This window comes from Papio anubis, unplaced genomic scaffold (genome assembly GCF_008728515.1).
Source record: "Papio anubis isolate 15944 unplaced genomic scaffold, Panubis1.0 scaffold180, whole genome shotgun sequence".
Lineage (NCBI taxonomy): Eukaryota > Metazoa > Chordata > Mammalia > Primates > Cercopithecidae > Papio > Papio anubis.
This window is the reverse complement of record NW_022161801.1, coordinates 116,925-137,499: the sequence shown is the minus strand read 5'-3', so window position 1 is coordinate 137,499 and position 20,575 is coordinate 116,925. Positions and strand designations below refer to the sequence as shown.

The 20,575-nt window shown below is 37.7% G+C and overlaps 1 protein-coding gene, 1 non-coding gene and 1 pseudogene across 4 annotated transcripts in view; 2 read left to right on the top strand and 1 right to left on the bottom strand.

The window, feature by feature from the left end:
- LOC101026711 (zinc finger protein 721) overlaps nucleotides 1–5,233 on the top strand; it is a 34,998-nt gene extending 29,765 nt beyond the window's left edge. For both annotated transcript variants that reach the window (XM_009206395.4, XM_021938170.2), the window contains one exon: nucleotides 2,456–5,233. In XM_009206395.4, the coding sequence (XP_009204659.3) occupies nucleotides 2,456–3,597 (1,142 nt within the window). In that variant the 3' untranslated portion in view covers nucleotides 3,598–5,233. The remainder of the gene's footprint in view (nucleotides 1–2,455) is intronic.
- The window catches only part of LOC100997724, a 62,369-nt gene that overhangs the window by 8,445 nt on the left and 33,349 nt on the right, over nucleotides 1–20,575 (bottom strand). The gene's annotated exons all lie outside the window — the stretch shown is intronic.
- On the top strand, nucleotides 14,007–16,773 carry LOC108584730 (annotated as a pseudogene). Its single transcript, XR_001900187.2, has one exon. The product of XR_001900187.2 is annotated as an ATP-binding cassette sub-family A member 10 pseudogene (transcript).

Genomic DNA, 20,575 nt, shown 5'->3' with positions numbered 1-20,575 from the left:
AGCACTTTGAGAGGCCCAGGCAGTCAGTTCACGAAAAGAGATCGAGAACATCCTGGTCAACATGTTGAAACCCCATCTTCACCAGAAATACAAAAATTAGCTGCCTGTGGTGCCCCGCGCCTGTAGTCCCAGCTACTTGGGAGGCTAAGGCAGGAGAATTGCTTGAACCTAGGAGGTGGAAGTTGCAGTGAGCCAAGATTGCACGGCTGCACTCCAGCCTGGCAACAGAGTGAGGCTCTGTCTCAAAAAAAAAAAAAGGGCTGGGCGCGGTCGCTCATGCGTGTAATCCCAGCACTTTGGGAGGCCGAGGCAGGCACATCATGAGGTTAGGAGTTTGAGACCAGCCTGGCCAGCATGGTGAAACCCCGTCTCTATTAAAAATACAAAAAATTAGAAGGGTATGGTGGTATGTACCTGTAGTCCTAGGAGGGTGAGGCAGGAGAATCACCTGAACTGGGCAGACAGAGGTTGCCGTGAGCTTAGATCATGCCACTGCACTCCAGTCTGGGTGACAGAGTGAGAAAGGAATAAAAGAAAACTTCCTCATTACATCTGTCCTCAAGTTCGTTACTGATGTCAGTAATCATTTTTTATGTTGTATATTATTACTGGATAATGATCAACACTTTATGATCATTTTTATGCTTTTAACTTTAAAATTTTAGAGAATAATTAAAATGTTTTCTGCACTATTATGATAGTAGTACAGAATTTTGTGTATGTGCATATCTTTTTCAGAAAGTTACGTATTTTCATATGATTATGTTTGGTTTTCTTGCATTATGTTATTTTCACTGGAAGACGCTTTCTTCAGTATTTTTTTGGTAAGACAGGTGTTGTGCTAATATACTTTTTCAGCGTTTGCTTATCTTGAAAGGTCTTTACTTTTTCTTTAGTTTTGGGACAGTTTTGCTGGTTATATTATTCCCATGTATAATTTTTTTTTTTTTTTCTCCAGCACCTTAGTTATATTGCAATTCCTTCTGGTGTGAAATACTTTTGTTGACAGATTCACTGGTAATAAGACCACACTTATAAATGACACATCACTTTTATTTTGCAGTTCCTGAGACGCCCTTCTTGTGTTTGATTTTTGAAACTTTGCTTATATATGCGCCTTGCCATAAATCTCTGTGTGTGTATCCTAGTTGAAGTTTGTTGAGCTGCTTCATTTATTGCATCCTTTCACTTTTGAAAATTTCTGAGTCATTTCGTATTTGTCACCTCCATGATTTTTTTTTGTTTTTAATGTTTTCACTGATGTTCTAATTTTTCTGATTACATTTAGTTGTATGTGTTTTCAGTTAACTGATTCAGCATTATTCAGATTACATTTTAAAAATTTGTACATCTTTGTTTTTTATGGTTCTCTGAAAAATTTAAAATTATTTTGTATACATTGTAATATTTGCTTGTTATTTGAGCATTAACAAAAAGCTGTTTGTCACAACGTTTATTATGTTCGTTTGTCATGACGTAGTCTGAAGCCAATTATCTTTGATAGAGATTATGGGAACTTGTCATACATGTTGGAAGCATGTCTCTTGTCTGGAATTTCGTGTTTATTTTTTAGTTAAAAGGGTTTCTTCATGTTTCCTCTTAAAAGTCTCTAATTGGCCAGGCGTGGTGGCTCACGCCTGTAATCCCAGCACTTTGGGAGGCTAAGGCAGGCAGATCATGAGGTCAGGAGATCGAAACCAGCCTGGCTAACACAGTGAAACCCCGTCTCTACTAAAAACACAAAAATTAGCCAGGCGTGGTGGCAGGCGCCTGTAGTCCCAGCTACTGGGGAGGCTGAGGCAGGAGAATGGCGTGAACCCAGGAGGTGGGGCTTGCAGTGAGCCAAGATCACGCCAGTGCACTCCAGCCTGGGTGAGAGAGTGAGACTCCATTTCAAAAAAAAAAAAAAAAAAATACCTGTTGCCTGTATTTAGCACTTCAGTCTGCTCTTGAAATATTTGTAATTTGTCTTCACATACCCAAGTTGTTCTTCCAAAGTATCACCATTTCTTTCAGCACTGTTTTATGGGAGGCAGAAATCAGTTTTTGTAAAGACCCCAAAAGGCAGAAGTAAGGATATGTGTGTCAGTATTTTTTTTCGCTTTTAAGGAAAAAGACAGTTGAGAGTTTTCTCCTAATGGCATAGTGCTATATTGGGGAGGAGGAAGAGCTGTTGGTAGGTGAATGTAGCAAACATTCTTTCCTGTTCTATGTGGCTCTTGGCATTGTGCTTACCTGAGGCATTGCATACAATTAACACATTTATAGATTTCACACAAAGGCATTTTGATCACTATATGTTTGTTACGTGTATATGTCTGTGAAGAAGTTATGACTTGTGGTATTTTTGTTATGCCATCTTACTAGTGTACTTTGTATAATTTTATAAGATTTGTAAAGTATATTCATATGAATCTAGTAACTGGGATAATTTGTTATTTTTTATTTCTTTCAGCTATGTGTTCTCATTTCACCCAAGACTTTTTGCCAGTGCAGGGAATAGAAGATTCATTCCACAAATGTATACTGAGAAGATATGAAAAATGTGGGCATGAGAATTTACAATTAAGGAATGGCTGTAAAAGTATGAATGTGTGTAAAGTGCAGAAAGGAGGTTATAATGGAATTAATCAATGCTTGCCAAATACCCAGAGCAAAATATTTCAATGTAATGCAGGTGTCAAAGTTTTTAGTAAATTTGCAAATTCAAACAAAGACAAGACAAGACATACTGGAGAGAAACACTTCAAATGTAACCAATACGGCAAGTCATTTGAGAAGTTCTCAGACATAACTCAACATAAAGGAATTCATGCTGGAGAGAAACCCTACACATGTGAAGAATGTGGCAAAGACTTTGGATGGTCCATAGCCCTGAATCAACACAAGAAAATTCATACTGGAGAGAAACCTTACAAATGTGAAGAGTGTGGCAAAGCCTTTGGACGGTCCACAGCCCTGAATCAACACAAGAACATTCATACTGGAGAGAAACCTTACAAATGTGAAGAGAGTGGCAAAGCCTTTAGTAGGTCAAGAAACCTTGCTGCACATAAGAGAATTTACACTGGAGAGAAACCCTACACATGTGAAGATCGTGGCAGAGCCTTCGGATGGTCCACAAACCTGAATGAATATAAGAAAATTCATACTGGAGATAAACCCTACAAATGTAAAGAACGGGGGGAAGTGTTTAAACAGTCCTCACACCTGAATAGACAAGAGAAAATTCACACTGGAAAGAAACCCTACAAATGTAAGGAATGTGGCAAAGTCATTACCTCATCCTCAAGCTTTGCTAAACATAAGAGGATACATACAGGTGAGAAACCCTTTAAATGTTTAGAATGTGATAAAGCCTTTAATAGTTCCGCAGTCCTTACTAAACATAGGAGAATTCATACTGGAGAGAAACCCTACACATGTGAAGAATGCGGCAAAGCCTTTAGACAGTCTGCAATCCTTTATGTACATAGGAGAATTCATACTGGAGAGAAACCCTACACATGTGAAGAATGTGGCAAAACCTTTAGACAGTCTGCAAATCTTTATGCACATAAGAAAATTCATACTGGAGATAAAACTATACAAGTGTAAAGGATATGGCAAAGCCTTTAAGCTGTACTCCAGCCTTCTTAAACATCAGAGAACTCATACCAGGGGAATGTCTTATGACGGTCGCAGTCTTTAAATACTCCTCTATCCTTTCTAATTTTAAGATAATTCATGATGGAGAGAAACTCTACAAATATGAAAAATGTGAGAAAGCTTTTAACCACACCTCAATCTGTTGTAAACAATAAGTAATTATATTGATGAGAAGCCAAATTAACATTTAAAATGTGACAAAGACTTCAAATTCTTGTCACTTCCTAGTGTAATTCCTACTGAAGAACACATCTAGATACACAAAAAATGTGGGAGAACTTTTAACCAATGCTTAATATCTTTGCAGATGATAGTATTTATATGTGAGGATACTTGTACAAATATAAAAATATACAAAAGCTATTAATGTCTACTCTAAATTTATAGTTAATAAAAGTATTATGTAATTTCTGTTGAAAGACCTTATATAAAATACAGGCTATTAAAGTTAAGAAGAGTAGTCTTAAGACAGAGAATACAAAGATAAAGAGGGCTCTAGTGCCTGTACTTGTATCCCAGAACTTACTGTATACATTTTGTACTAGAGGAAAACTCTGAAGCAGTTGCTCAAACTTTGTTCAACATCAGAGAATTTATAATGGAGAGAAATCCTACGACTGTAGTAAATGTGGAAAAACATCTGTTCAGAAGCTGCAGCTTAAGAAACACCAGAGGCCGGGCACAGTGGCTTACACCTATATTCCCAATACTTTGGGAGCCAAGGAGGGTGGATCACTTGAAGTCGAGAGTTCAAGGACAGCCTGACCAACATGGAGAAACCCCGTCTCTACTAAAAATACAGAAATTAGCAGGGCGTGGTGGTCCATGGCTGTAATCCCAGCTACTTGGGAGGCTGAGACAGGATAATCGCTTGAACCCAGGAGGTGGAGGTTGTGTGAGCCAAGATCATGCCATTGCACTCCAGCCTGGGTAAGAAGAGTGAAACTCTCAAAAAAAAAAACAACAACAACAACAACAAAAAAAAAACCAGAGAGTTTCTAATGGAACGTAATTTGTAGATGCACTAAATGTGAAGAAATATTTAGGCTAAAATTAAGACTGTACATCAGAGGATTTACAGTAGAAAGAACTAAGGAACTAATACTTCAGACTTTAAAATAATCAGACTATTAAGTATAACAGAAGTTGAACCTGTTAGAAAATTTCTTTGCATATAAGTTAAAAGTAGGTTTTTGAAGAGATTATATTCAAAGTATATTTTTTCACTTAAAAGTATAAATTTTTTGAAAAGCAAATAATTGAACTGTGAAATTATGCTATTTCAACATTCTCATTTATGTGAAAGCATGTGATGAACTGTCGCTGCATTGGAGATATGGGAAATTCCTTTGCATTAGGTGGGCATTATTCATGAACTTACATGAAAGAGAAGAAAAATGAAAGAAGCGTGAGGAAAATCTTAGCAGAGAGGCTTTTAGTTGTTGACTTATTGAGTGATGCATGAAGTAGGTGTTCAGAGTAATACTTTGCATTATAGTGAGAGAAAATCTGAATTTTAGTAGTAAATTGTTTTACCAAATGTACATTTATGTTATAAATGTAATAAAATGCAGTAAATTTTGAAGATCATGTGTGAACTTAATTTTTTAAACAAAATTGTTACTGTGTTAAAATTTTTGTGCGTTGAATGAAGCGTTTTATTATGCCACCAACTTTCACCTATCCCACCTTACTCAAGGGTGTACCTTAAAGATGGTAACAATGTACTATCTGGTAATATAGTTGAATGACATCTCTAGTCTCTTTTTCCAGTGGCTTTCAGCAGCAAATAAATTGAAGAATATTGTTGTTTCCATGTTACATTTTTATTCTTACTGAAGTTTAAAAGTTTTTGTGGGTACATAGTAGATGTATATATTCATGGTATATATGGGTTATTTTGATACAGGCATACAATATGTCATAATCACGTCAGAGTAAATGAGTTATTCATCACCTCAAGCATTTGTCCTTCGTATTACACACAATCCAATTACACCGTTTAATTATTTTTAAATGTAAGTTATTTTTTACTAAGGGTCATTTTATGATTGTAATAAATCATACATTCCTGAGTCTTGAATGGTTTTCAGAAATGTTTCATATTTATCTTTGAACATGTGGCATGTCCTGCAAACACAGCCTTTTAATTTTAATTTGCATGGAGTTAAATATATAAATGTTGTGCTCTAAAGATAAACCTTGGGTGTAAGGAAATTATGGAGCAAGCAATTGTGTTTGCATGAGAGTTTGTACCTATTTTCCAAAGAAAATAGCAATATTGGAACAAAGAAGGTTCTGTTAATACTGTGGATAGGTAATTTACTAGAAATCTACAAACCTAAAATATTTTGAAATCACACCTATGTTTTCTTTTTATTTAATTACTGCACAATCTAATGGATCATTATTGAGAATTGCCCCATGCCAACCAATTCTGTGTTTATGTGGTCCTCATGCTAGAGCTATAATTTTGTTTCTCATTTTTTTGTTTTCACTTCATAAAGTATTTGAGCTTGTCAGAAATTAATCGTTTTTATAAAATTTAGTGCACAAAAATTTTTAGATGAAATTTCACAATGTATTAAGTAATCTTTAATTAGAACATTTCATTAATTGGATAACCTTATATAAGCTGTTTTCTTTAGTTATTCCTTTCACTTTTTATAATTGATATTTTTAAGTTTATTGGGCCAATTTGTTCAGACAAGTAGTGGGAAAACAAGTATTGGGGATGTTTTGATAAATAATTGTAGTGAACAATCACAAAGTGCTGGGTGTGTAATAGATGCTCCATAACTGGCCACAAATATTGCTGGAGTTAGTCTGTAGTTCCAAGTAAAAGATTGAAAATATCTATGGTGAAGAAATGGCACTAATTGTGCATGTGGAGAGGACATCTGTTCCTAGGCTGCAAAACTGACTCATTCTGAATTTAAAAAGGATTTCTGTTTTTATTTTCTAATTATCTTTAGTTTTGTGATGTCTTCAAGTGTTTATCCCCAGCTGTGGATGCCTCAGAGGTCTTCATGTGTTTATCCCCAGCTCTGTATGCCTCCTCAGAGGTCTTCTTTTCCTTTGTGTTATGAGTATTTTTCTCACTGTTCTCTTCATGCCATGTAATTTCACATAGACTTTCAAGGTTCAGATGAGAAGTTTATAATTTTTAATGTAAATTATTTTTAACTGGGTTGAGATTATTTATAACTTATCAGTGCAACATTCAGATCACTTAATTGAGATAAGAGTAATTCAGTGTCCACAGGTAAGAGGATTAAGTCAGCATTGTTTCTCTGTATTGGTAAAGGAAAAATTGTATGAGATTCTAACAAAATGTGTGTTAAACATAAGTTAGAATAGGTTTATAAGTGGGTTGCATATTGTAAGCACCATATGAAGAAACTCATCAGAATTTTGAAATCTCTTAAAATATATCTTAGAAATTATTTTTTTTGTGTTTTTTTTTTTTTTTTTTTTAATTGGAGACAGAATCTTGCTCTGTCACCTAGACTACCCTGCAGTGGCACGATCTAAGCTCACTGCAACCTCTGCCTCACGGGTTCACGACATTCACCTGCCTAAGCCTCCCAAGTAGCCGGGACTACAGGCACCCACCACCACGCCCGGCTAATTTTTTGTATTTTTAGTAGAGACAGGGTTTCACTGTATTAACCAGGATGGTCTCAATCTCCCAACCTCATGGTCTGCCCACCTCAACCTCCCAAAGTGCTGGGATTACGGGCGTGAGCCACCGCACCCGGCCCTCTTAAAATTTTTAAGAGACTTAATGCTAGGTGAAGAATTTTACATATAATTTTCTATGACATAGCAAAACTTTTTTATGCTGAACCTTCTGAGTGTAAGAAAGTGTTGGAAAAATAGAATGATCTGTGTAGATTCAAGATTCAAAATCTGCAATGATCTTTTTTGTTGAGATTCATGTTATCACCTTGAATTTGTTATGATTTTTTGTTTTAGTGGATGCAGTTCATGGGGTATAGTTTTCATTTTTAGTCACTTTATCCAAGTCCTTTGTTACCTTCTCTGGAAAATCAGATTATGGCAGCTATTGAATTCAAATGTTCATTAATCACATTAATGTAATTCAGCATATAAATAATAAATACCATAACCCTGTATAGGTGTTAATTTTCACAGGAAACTCAATGCATAGGTATTATTATTATCCTTATTTTACAGAGGAAGGAACAGAGACGCAGAGAAAAATGACTTGCTCACAACAGAAGAGCCAGTAGTAAAACAGGCAACTTTGACTTCAGAGATAACACTCAACTACTACAGTAAACACTCTCTTCAAACAGAAAATACACATTATCTTCAACACCCATTCTTAATAAAAAATTAACAAACATTGGGCCGGGCATGGTGGCTTACGCCTGTAATCTCAGCACTTTGGGAGGCAAAGGCGGGGGGGATCACGAGGTCAGGATGTCAAGACCATCCTGGCTAACACAGGAAACTTTGTCTCTACTAAAAATACAAAAAAGTCATCTGGGTGCCTGTAGTCCCAGCTACTCGGGACGCTGAGGCAGAAGAATGTCGTGAACCCTGAAGGCAGTAAGCTGAGATTGCACCACACACTCTAGCCTGGGCGACAGAGCAAGACTCTGTCTCAAAAAAAAAAAAAAAAAAAGAGATACATGTCTATGTATGTGTAAATGTGCACATTATAATACAGAAAAGAAAAATACTTCAATTTAAACCATATAAACTCTAGAAATTGCTCTTTGATACTGGTATGTACTTGGGAACAGCTTTCAACTGTGCTTTCCCACCCCTCCAGCAATTAATACAGCTTTTTTCTTTTACCTAAACCTGTAGCCAGCAAATGCTGTATTGTTATTACATACTATTTACGGCTGGGCGTGATGGCTCACATCTGTAATCCCAGCACTTTGGGAGGCCAACACGAGTGGATCACGAGGTCAGATTGGGACCATCCTGGCTAATGTGAAACTCCATCTCTACTAAAATACAAAAAAAAAAAATTAGCCAGGCATGACAGCGTGCGCCTATAGTCCCCGCTGCTGCGGACACTGAGGCAGGAGAATCGCTTGAACTGGGAGGCAGGGGTTGCAGTGAGCTGATAATGCGCCACTGCACTCCAGCCTGGGCAACGGAGCAAGAATCCATCTCAAAAAAAACTTTTTTTTTTAATTTACTAGAAACATAATACACTGATTTTCTTACCTTTTAAAATACAGTTGTATTGAGTCACATAATTATTTCACTCTGTATTAGTTTCCTTTGTGCCTGTTTTTCAGTTTTGCCTAAACGCTACCAATTATCTTACAGTTGCTCCCCAAACAGTTTGTTTATAAAACTTTTAATTATCTCTGGGAACCTCAGCTCAGCAGTCAAAACTCAGAGCCCTAGAACTAAGAAAGGACCAAAAAGTTACTATTAATATAGACTTCAAATATGCCTTTTAGTACTCCATGCATATGCAGCCATCTGGAAAGAGGATCTTTGATAGCAAAGGATACCCCTATTAAATCAGGAAGTAGCCAGAAAGAGTCATCCTCCAAAGCCCCCTAACAGCGGTTAGGGTGACTGCTCCACAGGGGTGAATGTTGTAGGAGTTATTAAACTTTTTATTACTATTTTTTTTGAGATGGAGTCTCAGGCTAGAGTGCAGTGGCGTGGTCTCAGCTCACTGCAAGCCTCCCGGGTTCAAGCTCTTCTCCTGCCTCAGCCTCCCTAGTAGCTGGGACTACAGGTGCGCACCACCACAGCCAGCTAATTTTTGTATTTTTTTTAGTAGAGACAGGGTTTCACCATGTTAGCCAGGATGGTCCCTAGGGCTTTTGCCACTGCTTGGGTAGTTTGTAAAATAAAATATGGATCATTGTTACTTTGTGAAGACCATGGAAATCCAAAGAGATAATTTCTTTCAGAATGATCTTGGCAAGTACCTGAATCTTTTCTAGTATGAGAGGTTTCAACCCAGGCAAGTAAGGGGGTCCCCCAAAATCAGAAGGTATTTGTAGCCTATGTAGGTTTCTTGTTGCTGAACTGGCTGAATTAAGGGGAGTGGCTTAGGCCTGGAGGATTATTATAGACACAGATGGACAGTTTACAGACTTGTCAGAGAGTTTTGGTTTTGTTTGTTTATAGCTGATAGAGATGGTCTCTCCCAAAGAGACAAGAATTATGGAGTGCTCTTTTTTGCTTTCTGCTGCAGGACCTGGAGAAAATTTAAAAACCTCTCTCAATTTACACAATCTTTCAGGTTGTAGGGTATACTCACATTTGATACCCCATTTCTTTTTCTCTTGAGCATATTGCGGGGGAGCAGGTTGTTAGGCAAATTTGTGATAAGGGCCATAAGGAGTTCCCCAGGAAGGGTGGTGCCCCCAGCTGCTTGGCCAACCTGCCTGTTTCTCTAGGTAATCTCATCTTGGCATTTCTTTTTTTTCTTTTTCTTTTTTTTTTTTTGAGACGGAGTCTCGCTCTGTCGCCCAGGCTGGAGTGCAGTGGCCAGATCTCAGCTCACTGCAAGCTCCACCTCCCGGGTTCACGCCATTCTCCTGCCTCAGCCTCCCGAGTAGCTGGGACTACAGGCGTCCGCCACATCGCCCGGCTAGTTTTTTGTATTTTTTAGTAGAGACAGGGTTTCACCGTGTTAGCCAGGATAGTCTCGATCTCCTAACCTCATGATCCACCCATCTCGGCCTCCCAAAGTGCTGGGATTACAGGCTTGAGCCACTGCGCCCGGCCTCATCTTGGCATTTCTGGTAGCCCCAGCAATGATCCACCTGCCTCAGCCTCCCAAAGTGCTGGGATTACAGGCTGGGATAATGAGCCACCACGCCCGGCCATCCTCCACAGTCTTAAGAGTGTCCACAGCTGAATACTGTAATACACAATTATAATGTAAAATGATTATAATGTAAAATCCTTGTCTGAGAGCTCAGATAAAAAGTGCTCTGCTCTTTCCTGTTTAGGATGGTATCAGTCATGGATTTGTCATATATGGCCTTTATTGTGTTGAGGTACATACCATCTATAACTAATTTGTTGAGTTTCTTAAACCACAGAGGCATGTTGAATTTTGCCAAATACTCCTTCTGCATACACAATAAAAAGAAAGGTGTCTAGATCTAGCAGCGAACTTAATTAAAAACGTAAACACTCTCTACACTGAGAATTATGTAACATTGATAAAAAGCTGAAAAAGACATGAAAAATTGATATTTTTTGCTCATGAACTGAAATAATATAAAAGTGGCTATACTACCGAAGGTGATCTACAGGTTCAATGCAATCGCTATCAAAATGCGAATGACTCTTTTCATAGAAATGGAAAAAACAAGCTTAAAATTTATAGGAAACCACCAAAAGACCCATGAACGGCACAAGTAATCCTGAGCAAAAAGAACAAAGCTAGGAACATCACACTTCCTGGCTCCAAAACATACTATAAAGCTATAATGAGCAAAGCAGGATGATACTGACATAAAAACAGATAAACAGGTCAAAGTATCCAGTTAAGCCCGGTAATAAATTCATGAACTTGGAGCCAAGTGATTTTCTTTTTTTTTTTTTTTTTGAGACGGAGTCTCGCTCTGTCACCCAGGCTGGAGTACAGTGGCCGGATCTCAGCTCACTGCAAGCTCCGCCTCCCGGGTTTACGCCATTCTCCTGCCTCAGCCTCCCGAGTAGCTGGGACTACAGGCGCCCGCCACCACGCCCGGCTAATTTTTTGTATTTTTAGTAGAGACGGGGTTTCACCGTGTTAGCCCGAATGGTCTTGATATCCTGACCTCGTGATCCGCCCGTCTCGGCCTCCCAAAGTGCTGGGATTACAGGCTTGAGCCACCGCGCCCGGCCGGAGCCAAGTGATTTTCAACAAAGATGTCCAGAACACACAGCTGGAAAAGACAGTCTTTTCAATAAATGGTGCTAGAAAAATTGATTATCTACATGATAATTTAAAAAATGAACCTAGACCCCTACTTTTTACAACATAAAAAACTCAATCACAAGTAAATATTTACATAGGAAACCCAAATCTCTAAAGCTATTTGAAGTAAACATAGCGGAATACTTTACCACGTATTGCAGAACGAAGAATTTTTAAGACCTCAAAAGACTCACAAAAATACGCAAATGGGATTACAACAAACTAAGAATGTTTTGGACAGCAAAGAAAACAGACTGGAGATAATCTACAAAATGAAAGAAAATATTTGTAAAATATAGATATGACAAGATAAACTTAGAGAATATATAACAAACTTAAAATATAATACATAACTTGAAAATAGGCAGGAGACCTTAAGATACATTTTTCTTTTTCTTTTTTTTTGAGACAGGGTCTCACTCTGTCACCCAGGCTGGAGTTCAGTGGCCCGATTTCAGTTCACTGCAACCTCTGCCTCCCGGGCTTATGCAATTCTTCCACCTCATCCTCCTGAGTAGCTGGGATTACGGGTGTGTGCCACCACACCCGGCTAATTTTTGTACTTTTAGTAGAGATGGGGTTTCACCATGTTGGCTAAACTCCTGACCTCAGGTGATCCACCCGCCTTGGCCTCCCAAACCACTGCACCCAGCTAAGATACATTTTTCAAAAAAGAAATACAAATGGCCAAAAAGAAGATGCAAAGATGCTCAGGATCACTATCAGAGATATGCAAATCAAAGCCACAACAAGATGTGACTTCACTGCAGTTAAAATAATTGTAATTAGAAAGACAAAAAAATTATGAGAAGGTATAGAAAAGTTAACATATTCAGTTGGTAAGACTAAGTTAGTACAGCCATTATAGAAAAAAAAAGTATCACAAGGTGACATATTTAAACAACATTGTAATTTAAGATGGCTCTTTTGATTCTAAGACAACAAACATTTATGACCATGCAAGAAAAAATAGAAATTGCTGGATCATATGTTACAGAAAGAAACAAGATACACTGAGACAAATACCACATGATCTTATACATATGTGGAATCTAATAAAAACAGATGGTGAAGACTTCGTGCAACTGGTCTTAGCAATCACTTTTTGGATATAACATCAAAAGCTCGGGAAATAAAAATACGGACTTGTAGTACTACATCACTGTATCCAAACTATTCCAAGAACATTTAAAGCAGGACTTTAGGCCAGGCGCAGTGGCTCACGCCTGTAATCCCAGCACTTTGGGAGGCCGAGGTGGGCGGATCATGATGTCAGGAGATCGAGACCATCCTCGCTAACACTGTGAAACCCCGTCTCTACTAAAAATACAAAAGGAAAAAAGAAAAAAACAAAAAAAAGCTGGGTGTGGTGGTAGGCGCCTGTAGTCCCAGGTACCGGGAGGCTAAGACAGGAGAATGGCATGAACCCAGGAGGCAGAGGTTGCAGTGAGCCGAGATCGTGCCACTGCACTCCAGCCTGAGTAACAGAGCAAGACTCCATCTTAAAAAAAAAAAAAAAAAAAAGGACTTTAAATAGATATTTACACATGCATGTTCTTCATTATTATTTACAAAAGATGATTCCTGGAAAGAATACAAATGTTCCTTTAGAGATCAGTATCAAATTTTTAAAATGTGACCAATATTATTTCATTTTAAAACAAATGAAAACAAGAATATTATGTTACATATAATAGTCAAAAAGAAACAGACATTATATAATTACACCGATAAGAATATGGAAACCAGTCAAAATTATAGAAACAGTAAGTAAAATGGTATTCTTCAGGAGCTGAAGAAAAAGGAAAAAAGGGCAGTTTATTGTTTATAAGGTACTTTTCTAAGATAAAATTAGAGATCCATTGCAAAATAAAGTAAAAGTACTTAATACCACTAGACTGTACACTTGAAAATATTTAAGATGGCAATTACACGTTTTTCATCAACTAAATATGTACATCTATCTAAAAAGGTTACATTCTTTAAAAATCACCTTCAAATAAGTTTTTCTCTCACAGAGCAACATAATCAAACATAAATAGATGGTAATTTTATACTGTTTCTCTGACTATTCACCTATACAAGAAAACAATGAACACTCACTCAAATAAAAAATTTATGAACACCTACGGCAATATTTATATAGGCAAATACCACATAGATAACTTTCTTGCCAAGATAAATGTCTGATTTATATATATATTTTTTAATTTGCTCCAATTGAAACCCCATGACGTTTATGTGAATTAAATACCACATGGTCATAAAAGGTACAGGTTAAAATTACCAGACAAATATGAAGACTAGGCCAGGTACAGTGGCTGATACCTGTAATCCCAGCACTTTGGGAGGCCAAGGCAGGTGGATCACCTGAGGTTGGGACTTCGAGACCAGACTGACGAATATGGAGAAACCCCGGCTCTACTAAAAATTCAAAAAATTAGCCGGGCGTGGTGGCGCATGCCTGTAATCCCAGCTACTCGGGAGGCTGAAGTAGCAGAATTGCCTCCCTATGAGGCAGAGGTTGTGGTGAGCCAAAATCGTGCCATTGCTCTCCAGCCTGGGCAACAAGAGCAAAACTCTGTCTCAAAATAAAAATAAAATAAAAATAAAATTTGAGGATTAAAAACCACTAAAATGGAGTTGAAAACTAGAACAAAAAATTCTGACCTACAAAATATTGAATCTAACATAGATGTATCAAAGACAATCTTATAAATAACTACAGTTTTCAACTGTGTGTACTTACAAAGAGCTGGCATTTTGAATCTTTGGCATTCAAAGTACAGCAGTAAAAGAAAACTCAATAAAATGCTCTGATGAGAATGAGGCATTTCAATACATTTATTCTACAATTGGAAAATTTGAGCATTTTATTTCAGACATTTTGAATTCAAAATAAAAAATATTTGACATAGAACATATCAGAAAGTAAAATATACAAGGGGAATGACACAGCAAGATGGCAGAATAGGAGGTTCTCTACCCACATCTTCTACAGTTATAAAAAAATGTGGTGAGAAAATGGCTTCACTGGGGTCTGAGAGTGCCCACAGGGTTGTTCCCACTGCTTCCTCTACCCCTATATTTCGCTTGGCTTTCTATTCATCTTTGCTCCAGGATCAAATATTGAAGACTTAGTGCATTCACCGAAGCGTCAGAATATAGTTTTGGAAATGGATGGCTTCAGAAACAGAAATGGCTCAGATGATCACTCCTACAATGGAGGCATCATAGTGTCTGATAACCAGAAGGATTAGATTTTCAGTTGCATGTAATACCAAGAAATTGAATTGTTTTCCTATTCTTATGGGAATTGTTACCAAAGCCCTTATTGAAATTTTTAACTTCACGGAGCTTATTCAAATGAAGAGCACCTCATTTTCTCGTGATGACATAGTGCTGGAACTTGGTTTTATAGATGGGTCCATATTTTTGTTGTTGATCACAAACTGCATTTCTCCTTATATCAGCATAAGCAGTATCAGTGATTATAAAAAAAATAAAGTTGAATCCCAGTTATGGATTTCAGCCTCTGGCCTTCAGGATACTGGTGTGGACAGGCTCTGGTGGACATACCATTATACTCCTTGATTCTCCTTTCAATACATTTAATTTACTACTTCGTATTTCTGGGATTCCAGCTTCCATGGGAACTCATGTTTGTTTTGGCGGTATGCATAATTCGTTGTGCGGCTTCTCTTATATTCCTCACGTATGTGCTTTCATTCATCTTTTGCAAGTGGTGAAAAAATAATGGCTTTTGGTCTTTTGGCTTTTTTATTATCTTAATATGTGTATTCACAATTCCGGTATCAACTAAGTATGAAAAACCCAACTTAATTTTGTGCATGATTTTCATACCTTCCTTCACTTTGCTGGGATATGTCATGTTATTGATCCAGCTCAACTTTATGTATATGAGAAACTTGGACAGTCTGGACAATAGAATAAATGAAGTCAATAAAACCATTCTTTTAACAACCTTAATACCATACCTTCAGAGTGTTATTTTCCTTTTTGTCATAAGGTATCTGGACATGAAGTATGAAATTGAAATAATGAATAAAGACCCAGTTTTCAGAGTCTCTCCACGACGTAGAGAAACTCATCCCTATCCAGAAGAGCCTGAAGAAGAAGATGTTCAAGCTGAAAGAGTCCAAGCAGCAAATGCACTCACTACTCCAAACTTGGAGGAGGAGCCAGTCATAACTGCAAGCTGTTTACACAAGGAATATTATGAGGCAAAGAAAAGTTGCTTTTCAACAAGAAAGAAGAAAATAGCCATCAGAAATGTTTCCTTTTGTGTTAAAAAGGTGAAGTTTTGGGATTAGTAGGACACAGTGGATCTGGTAAAAGTACTTCCATTAAAATGACAACTGGGTTCACAAAGCCAACTGCAGAAGCGGTGGTGTTACAAGGCAACAGAGCATCAGTAAAGCAACAGCGTGACAACAGCCTCAAGTTCTTGGGGTACTGCCCTCAGGAGAACTCACTGTGGCCCAAGCTTACAATGAAAGAGCACCTGGAGTTGTATGCAGCTGTGAAAGGACTGGGCAAAGAATATGCTGCTCTTAGTATTTCATGATTGGTGGAAGCTCTTAAGCTCCAGGAGCAACTTAAGGCTCCCGTGAAAACTCTATCAGAGAGATAAAAGAGAAAGCTATGCTTTGTGCTGAGCATCCTGGGGAACCCATCAGTGGTGCTTCTAGATGAGCTGTTCACCAGGATGTACCCCAAGGGGCAGCAGCAAATGTGGCAGATACTTCAGGCTACCGTTAAAAACAAGGAGAGGGGCGCCCTCTTGACCACCCATTACATGTCAGAGGCTAAGGCTGTGTGTGGCCATCATGGTGTCAGGAACGCTCAGCAGGAAAGACGTTCCTCTTTAATGGCGTATAAGTTACCTGTGGAGGATTTCCACCCTCTGTCTCAGGCCTTTTTCAAAGTAGAGGCAGGGAAACAGACCTTCAATGTGGAGGAATACAGCTCTCTCAGGGCACCTTGGAGCAGGTATTCTTAGAACTCCGTACAGAGCAGGCGCTGGGAAATGTTGATGATAGAAGTACAGCAGTTTGATGGAAACTTCTCCCACAGGAAGCCTCTTAAAACGAAGAACCTCCTAACATTCAATTTTAAGTCCTACTACATGGTTTCCATAATTCTACAAGAATGTTTCCTTTTACTTCAGTTAACAACAAAAAAAAAAATTCAGTAGTTTAAACATTCAATAATGATTAAAGTTTTCATTTTTAAAAATTTTAGGATGAAGGAAACAAGGAAATACAGGGAAAAGTAGTAGACAAAATTAACAAAATCAGACATGTTATTCATCCCCAACATGGGTCTATTTTGTGCTTAAAAATAATTTTAAAAATCATATAATATTAGGTTGGTTTTTGGTTATTATCAATAGTTAACACTGAGCACATTTTACAAATAAAAAAATTTTTTTGCCTAAATTTCAAATGTATCAGCTATTTTTAAACATTAGTTACTCAGATTATAATTTAATGTGATATAACATAATTTAATGTGATTATAATTTAATGTGACACATTATAATTTAATGTGACTATAAGAAGATCTGATGAAATGGCACAACATAACATTTAATTATAATGACATATTCTGATTATAAAATAAATACATGTGAATATTAGTACATATTGAAATTATATGGAAGAAGATAACCATAATCTGTAAGAAAGTACCGCAGTTAATACTTTATTTAGCCAACTTATATTCAATGTATTTTTTATGGGTCCTTTTTCAAAGGTAGCATCAGTAGGCACAGTCATTTTCTACATCTTTTCACCTCACAATTCATGAACATTTCCCAGGTCATTATAACACTTTTGTGTTATATAATTGCTGCATTAATGTTATAGCTGTATTGATGTAATACCAGAGTTGTTATATTTGGGTTATATGCAAATGTATTTCTTAGAAATAAAACTTTGATAGACTTAAAAAAATGTGGCAAGCCAGGTATGGTGGCTCACGCCTGTGATCACAGCACTTTGGGAGGCTGAGGCAGGCGGAACACCTGAGGTCAGGAGTTCGAGACCAGCTTGGCCAATATGGTGAAACTCCATCAACACTAAAAATACAAAAATTGGCTGGGCATGGTGGTGGGCACCTGTAATCCCAGTTACTCGAGAGGCTGAGGCAGGGGAATTGCTTGAGCCTGGGAGGCGGAGGTTGCAATGAGCTAAGATGGCGCCACTGCACGCCAGCCTGGGTGACAAGAGTGAGATTCCATCTCAAAAAAAAGGAGCAGTTATGCCCTGGCAAAAGAAACTTTATGGGAACTTTGGAATCCATGTCAAAGGGTGTAAACCCAAGACTGAGGAGGGCTGTATTGAGAGGGCATGACCTTGCTTGAGTGGCATGCTTGCCCATCACAGTCCCAGCTACAAAATAAAATATGACTAATTCTCACTGTAAATACAGCTGTAGACCATTTGGTTTTGTTTATGCCACTAGCACCATCTGCCAAGACACCAAGTGTCCTGTGTCTCAGGTGAAAGGACTTTAGATGTTGATCCTCTCTGTGATCTCTGAATTAGCCCCTTGCACACATCTGTCATGGTGTGGAAGAAATCCTGCACATGCAGGAACCCACAGACAGAAACATCCATCTGTGCCCCTGGATGTAGGCTTGCCAACATTTATTTGATAGTGGATCTTGATATGGCACTATAACCTGGCTCCAAGTCCATAAAACCAAAGTCCAGAAACAGTTTTTCCTAACCTGGGACCTGCCAAAAAGCACACTATATATGCCCCTCTAGGCATGCTGGCTGACTTTATTCCCACTGTGAATCTTGAAGCTGTCCTAAAACCTACCTCCAGTCCCTGTCAGCTAAAGTCTGGGAGCAGTCCTGCTCACCCAGGAACCTAGAGGGAGAAATGCCATGAACCCGGAAACAAACCTGAAGACTTTGGTCTCAGCTGTGTATGCCGAAGCAGCCCTATGAATCAGTTCCACACCCTCTCAGCTGTAATCAAGGGTCAGTACTGCTCATCTAGGAACCTGTCCAATGATGGGGTTAGAGGATTTCCAAAAACCCAGCAAGAGCCACACAGCAGAAGCCACGCCTGCTCACATGGATTGTATCAGCTCTGTCATCTGCATATATAACTGGAGACTTTTTTTCCCCAGCACCAGTCTTATTGATCAAGATCCTGAAGAAAGTTCAGTCTTCCCAGAAAATAGAATCCACAACGGTCTGATGCCCTAATAACAGGTCTACCAAGCATGAACTTCACTGTGATCCAGATCCAATGCACCTTACTGCAATCTCATCAGCACAGAGATCCAATAGGAGAAAATATTTACCTCCCCAAACTAATCTATAATGACTGAAAAAGGTATTTACTCCTTCAGATACAGGGACATCAAAACAAGGTATCACAGATCATGAAGGATCAGGCAAACATAACATCACCAAAGGAAATTAAAAATGCTCCAGTAACCACTTACAGTAAAACACAGATCTAAAAAAAAATTCAAATAATTATCTTAAAGAATCTCAATGAGATGCAAAAAGTCACACATTACTAAATTTTTTTACAACAATGTATGAACAAAATCACAATTATAATAAAGAAAGAGAACCTATTAAAAGAGAACCAAATAGATATGCTGGAGCTGAAGTACACAATAGGAGATCTAAAATATTAAAGAGAAAGCTTTAACAGGAGACTTCGTTACACAGGGGGGTAAAAAAAAAAAAGCAAACTTAAAAGTAAGTCATTTGAAAGTTTCTAATTAGAATTTTAAAAAAGAATGTAAGAATAAAGCATTTGGGTCCCATACTGCATAATAAACAGTAAGAATGTACATATTTTAGGAGGTTCATGAGAGAGAAAAATGTTTTTAAATTGTTTAAAGATATAATGTCTTAAATTTTTCCCAATCTTGGAAGAAATATGGATATTAAATTAAAAAGCTCAAAATGTCTATAGCAAGAAGAATCTAACAAAAATTGTCCATAACACATTATAATTAAGCCAAAATTCAAAGACAAGGAGAGATTCTTAAAAGAAGCAAGAGAAAGAGATTCTTCACACACAAGGGAACTCCTATAAGGTTATCAGCAGACTGCCCAACAAAAACCATGCAAGCCACATGGAAGTGAAACCATATATTTGAAGTGCAAATGAAGAGAGAAAAAGAAAAAACCTTGACAATTAAGAAGACTATCCCTGACAAAGCTGTTCTTTAGAAATGATGTATCAATCAAAATCTCAGATTTAAAAAAAGTTGAGGAAATTTTTCATCACTAGACCTGACTTACAAAAAATGTTAATGAGAATTTTTCAAGTTGTAATGGAATCCTAACTTACAACAAAAATATAACTACTATTGAAAATCATATACACCTGGTCAAATTTAGAAGGCTATAAAACTGTAATTATGGTCAGAAATCGCTTTTAATGCTGGTGTAAAAGCTACAAGAAAAAAATTATTAAATATAGCTTCAATAAATTGTTAATGGGTATATGATATAAAAAGATGTAGAGTGTGACATAAATACTGTGTTGAAGGGAGTAAGACTGTTTAATTTTTCAGTATATAGAAGCTAACTTTTGCTTGAGGCCAGGAGTTCAAAACCAGTCTGGTCAATATGGCAGGACCCTGTCTCTTAAATAAGTACATAACTAGAATTAAAGGTCTCAGAAAGCTGTTTATTCTTTTTAAACAAGCTGCAGCTGAGCCTGATGGCTCATGCCTGTAATCCTAGCATTTTGGGAGGCCAAGGCAGGTGGATTGCTTGAGCCCAGGAGTTCAAGACCAGCCTAAGCAACATGGCAAAACCCTATCTCTACAAAAAATAGTAAAAAAATAGCCAGACATGGCAGCATGTTCTTGTAGTCCCAGCTACTTGGGAGGCTGAGATAGGAGGATTGCTTGGACCTGGGGAAGTTGAGTCTGCACTGAGCTATGAATGCATCACTGCACTACAGCCTGGGTAACAAAGCAAGAGCCTA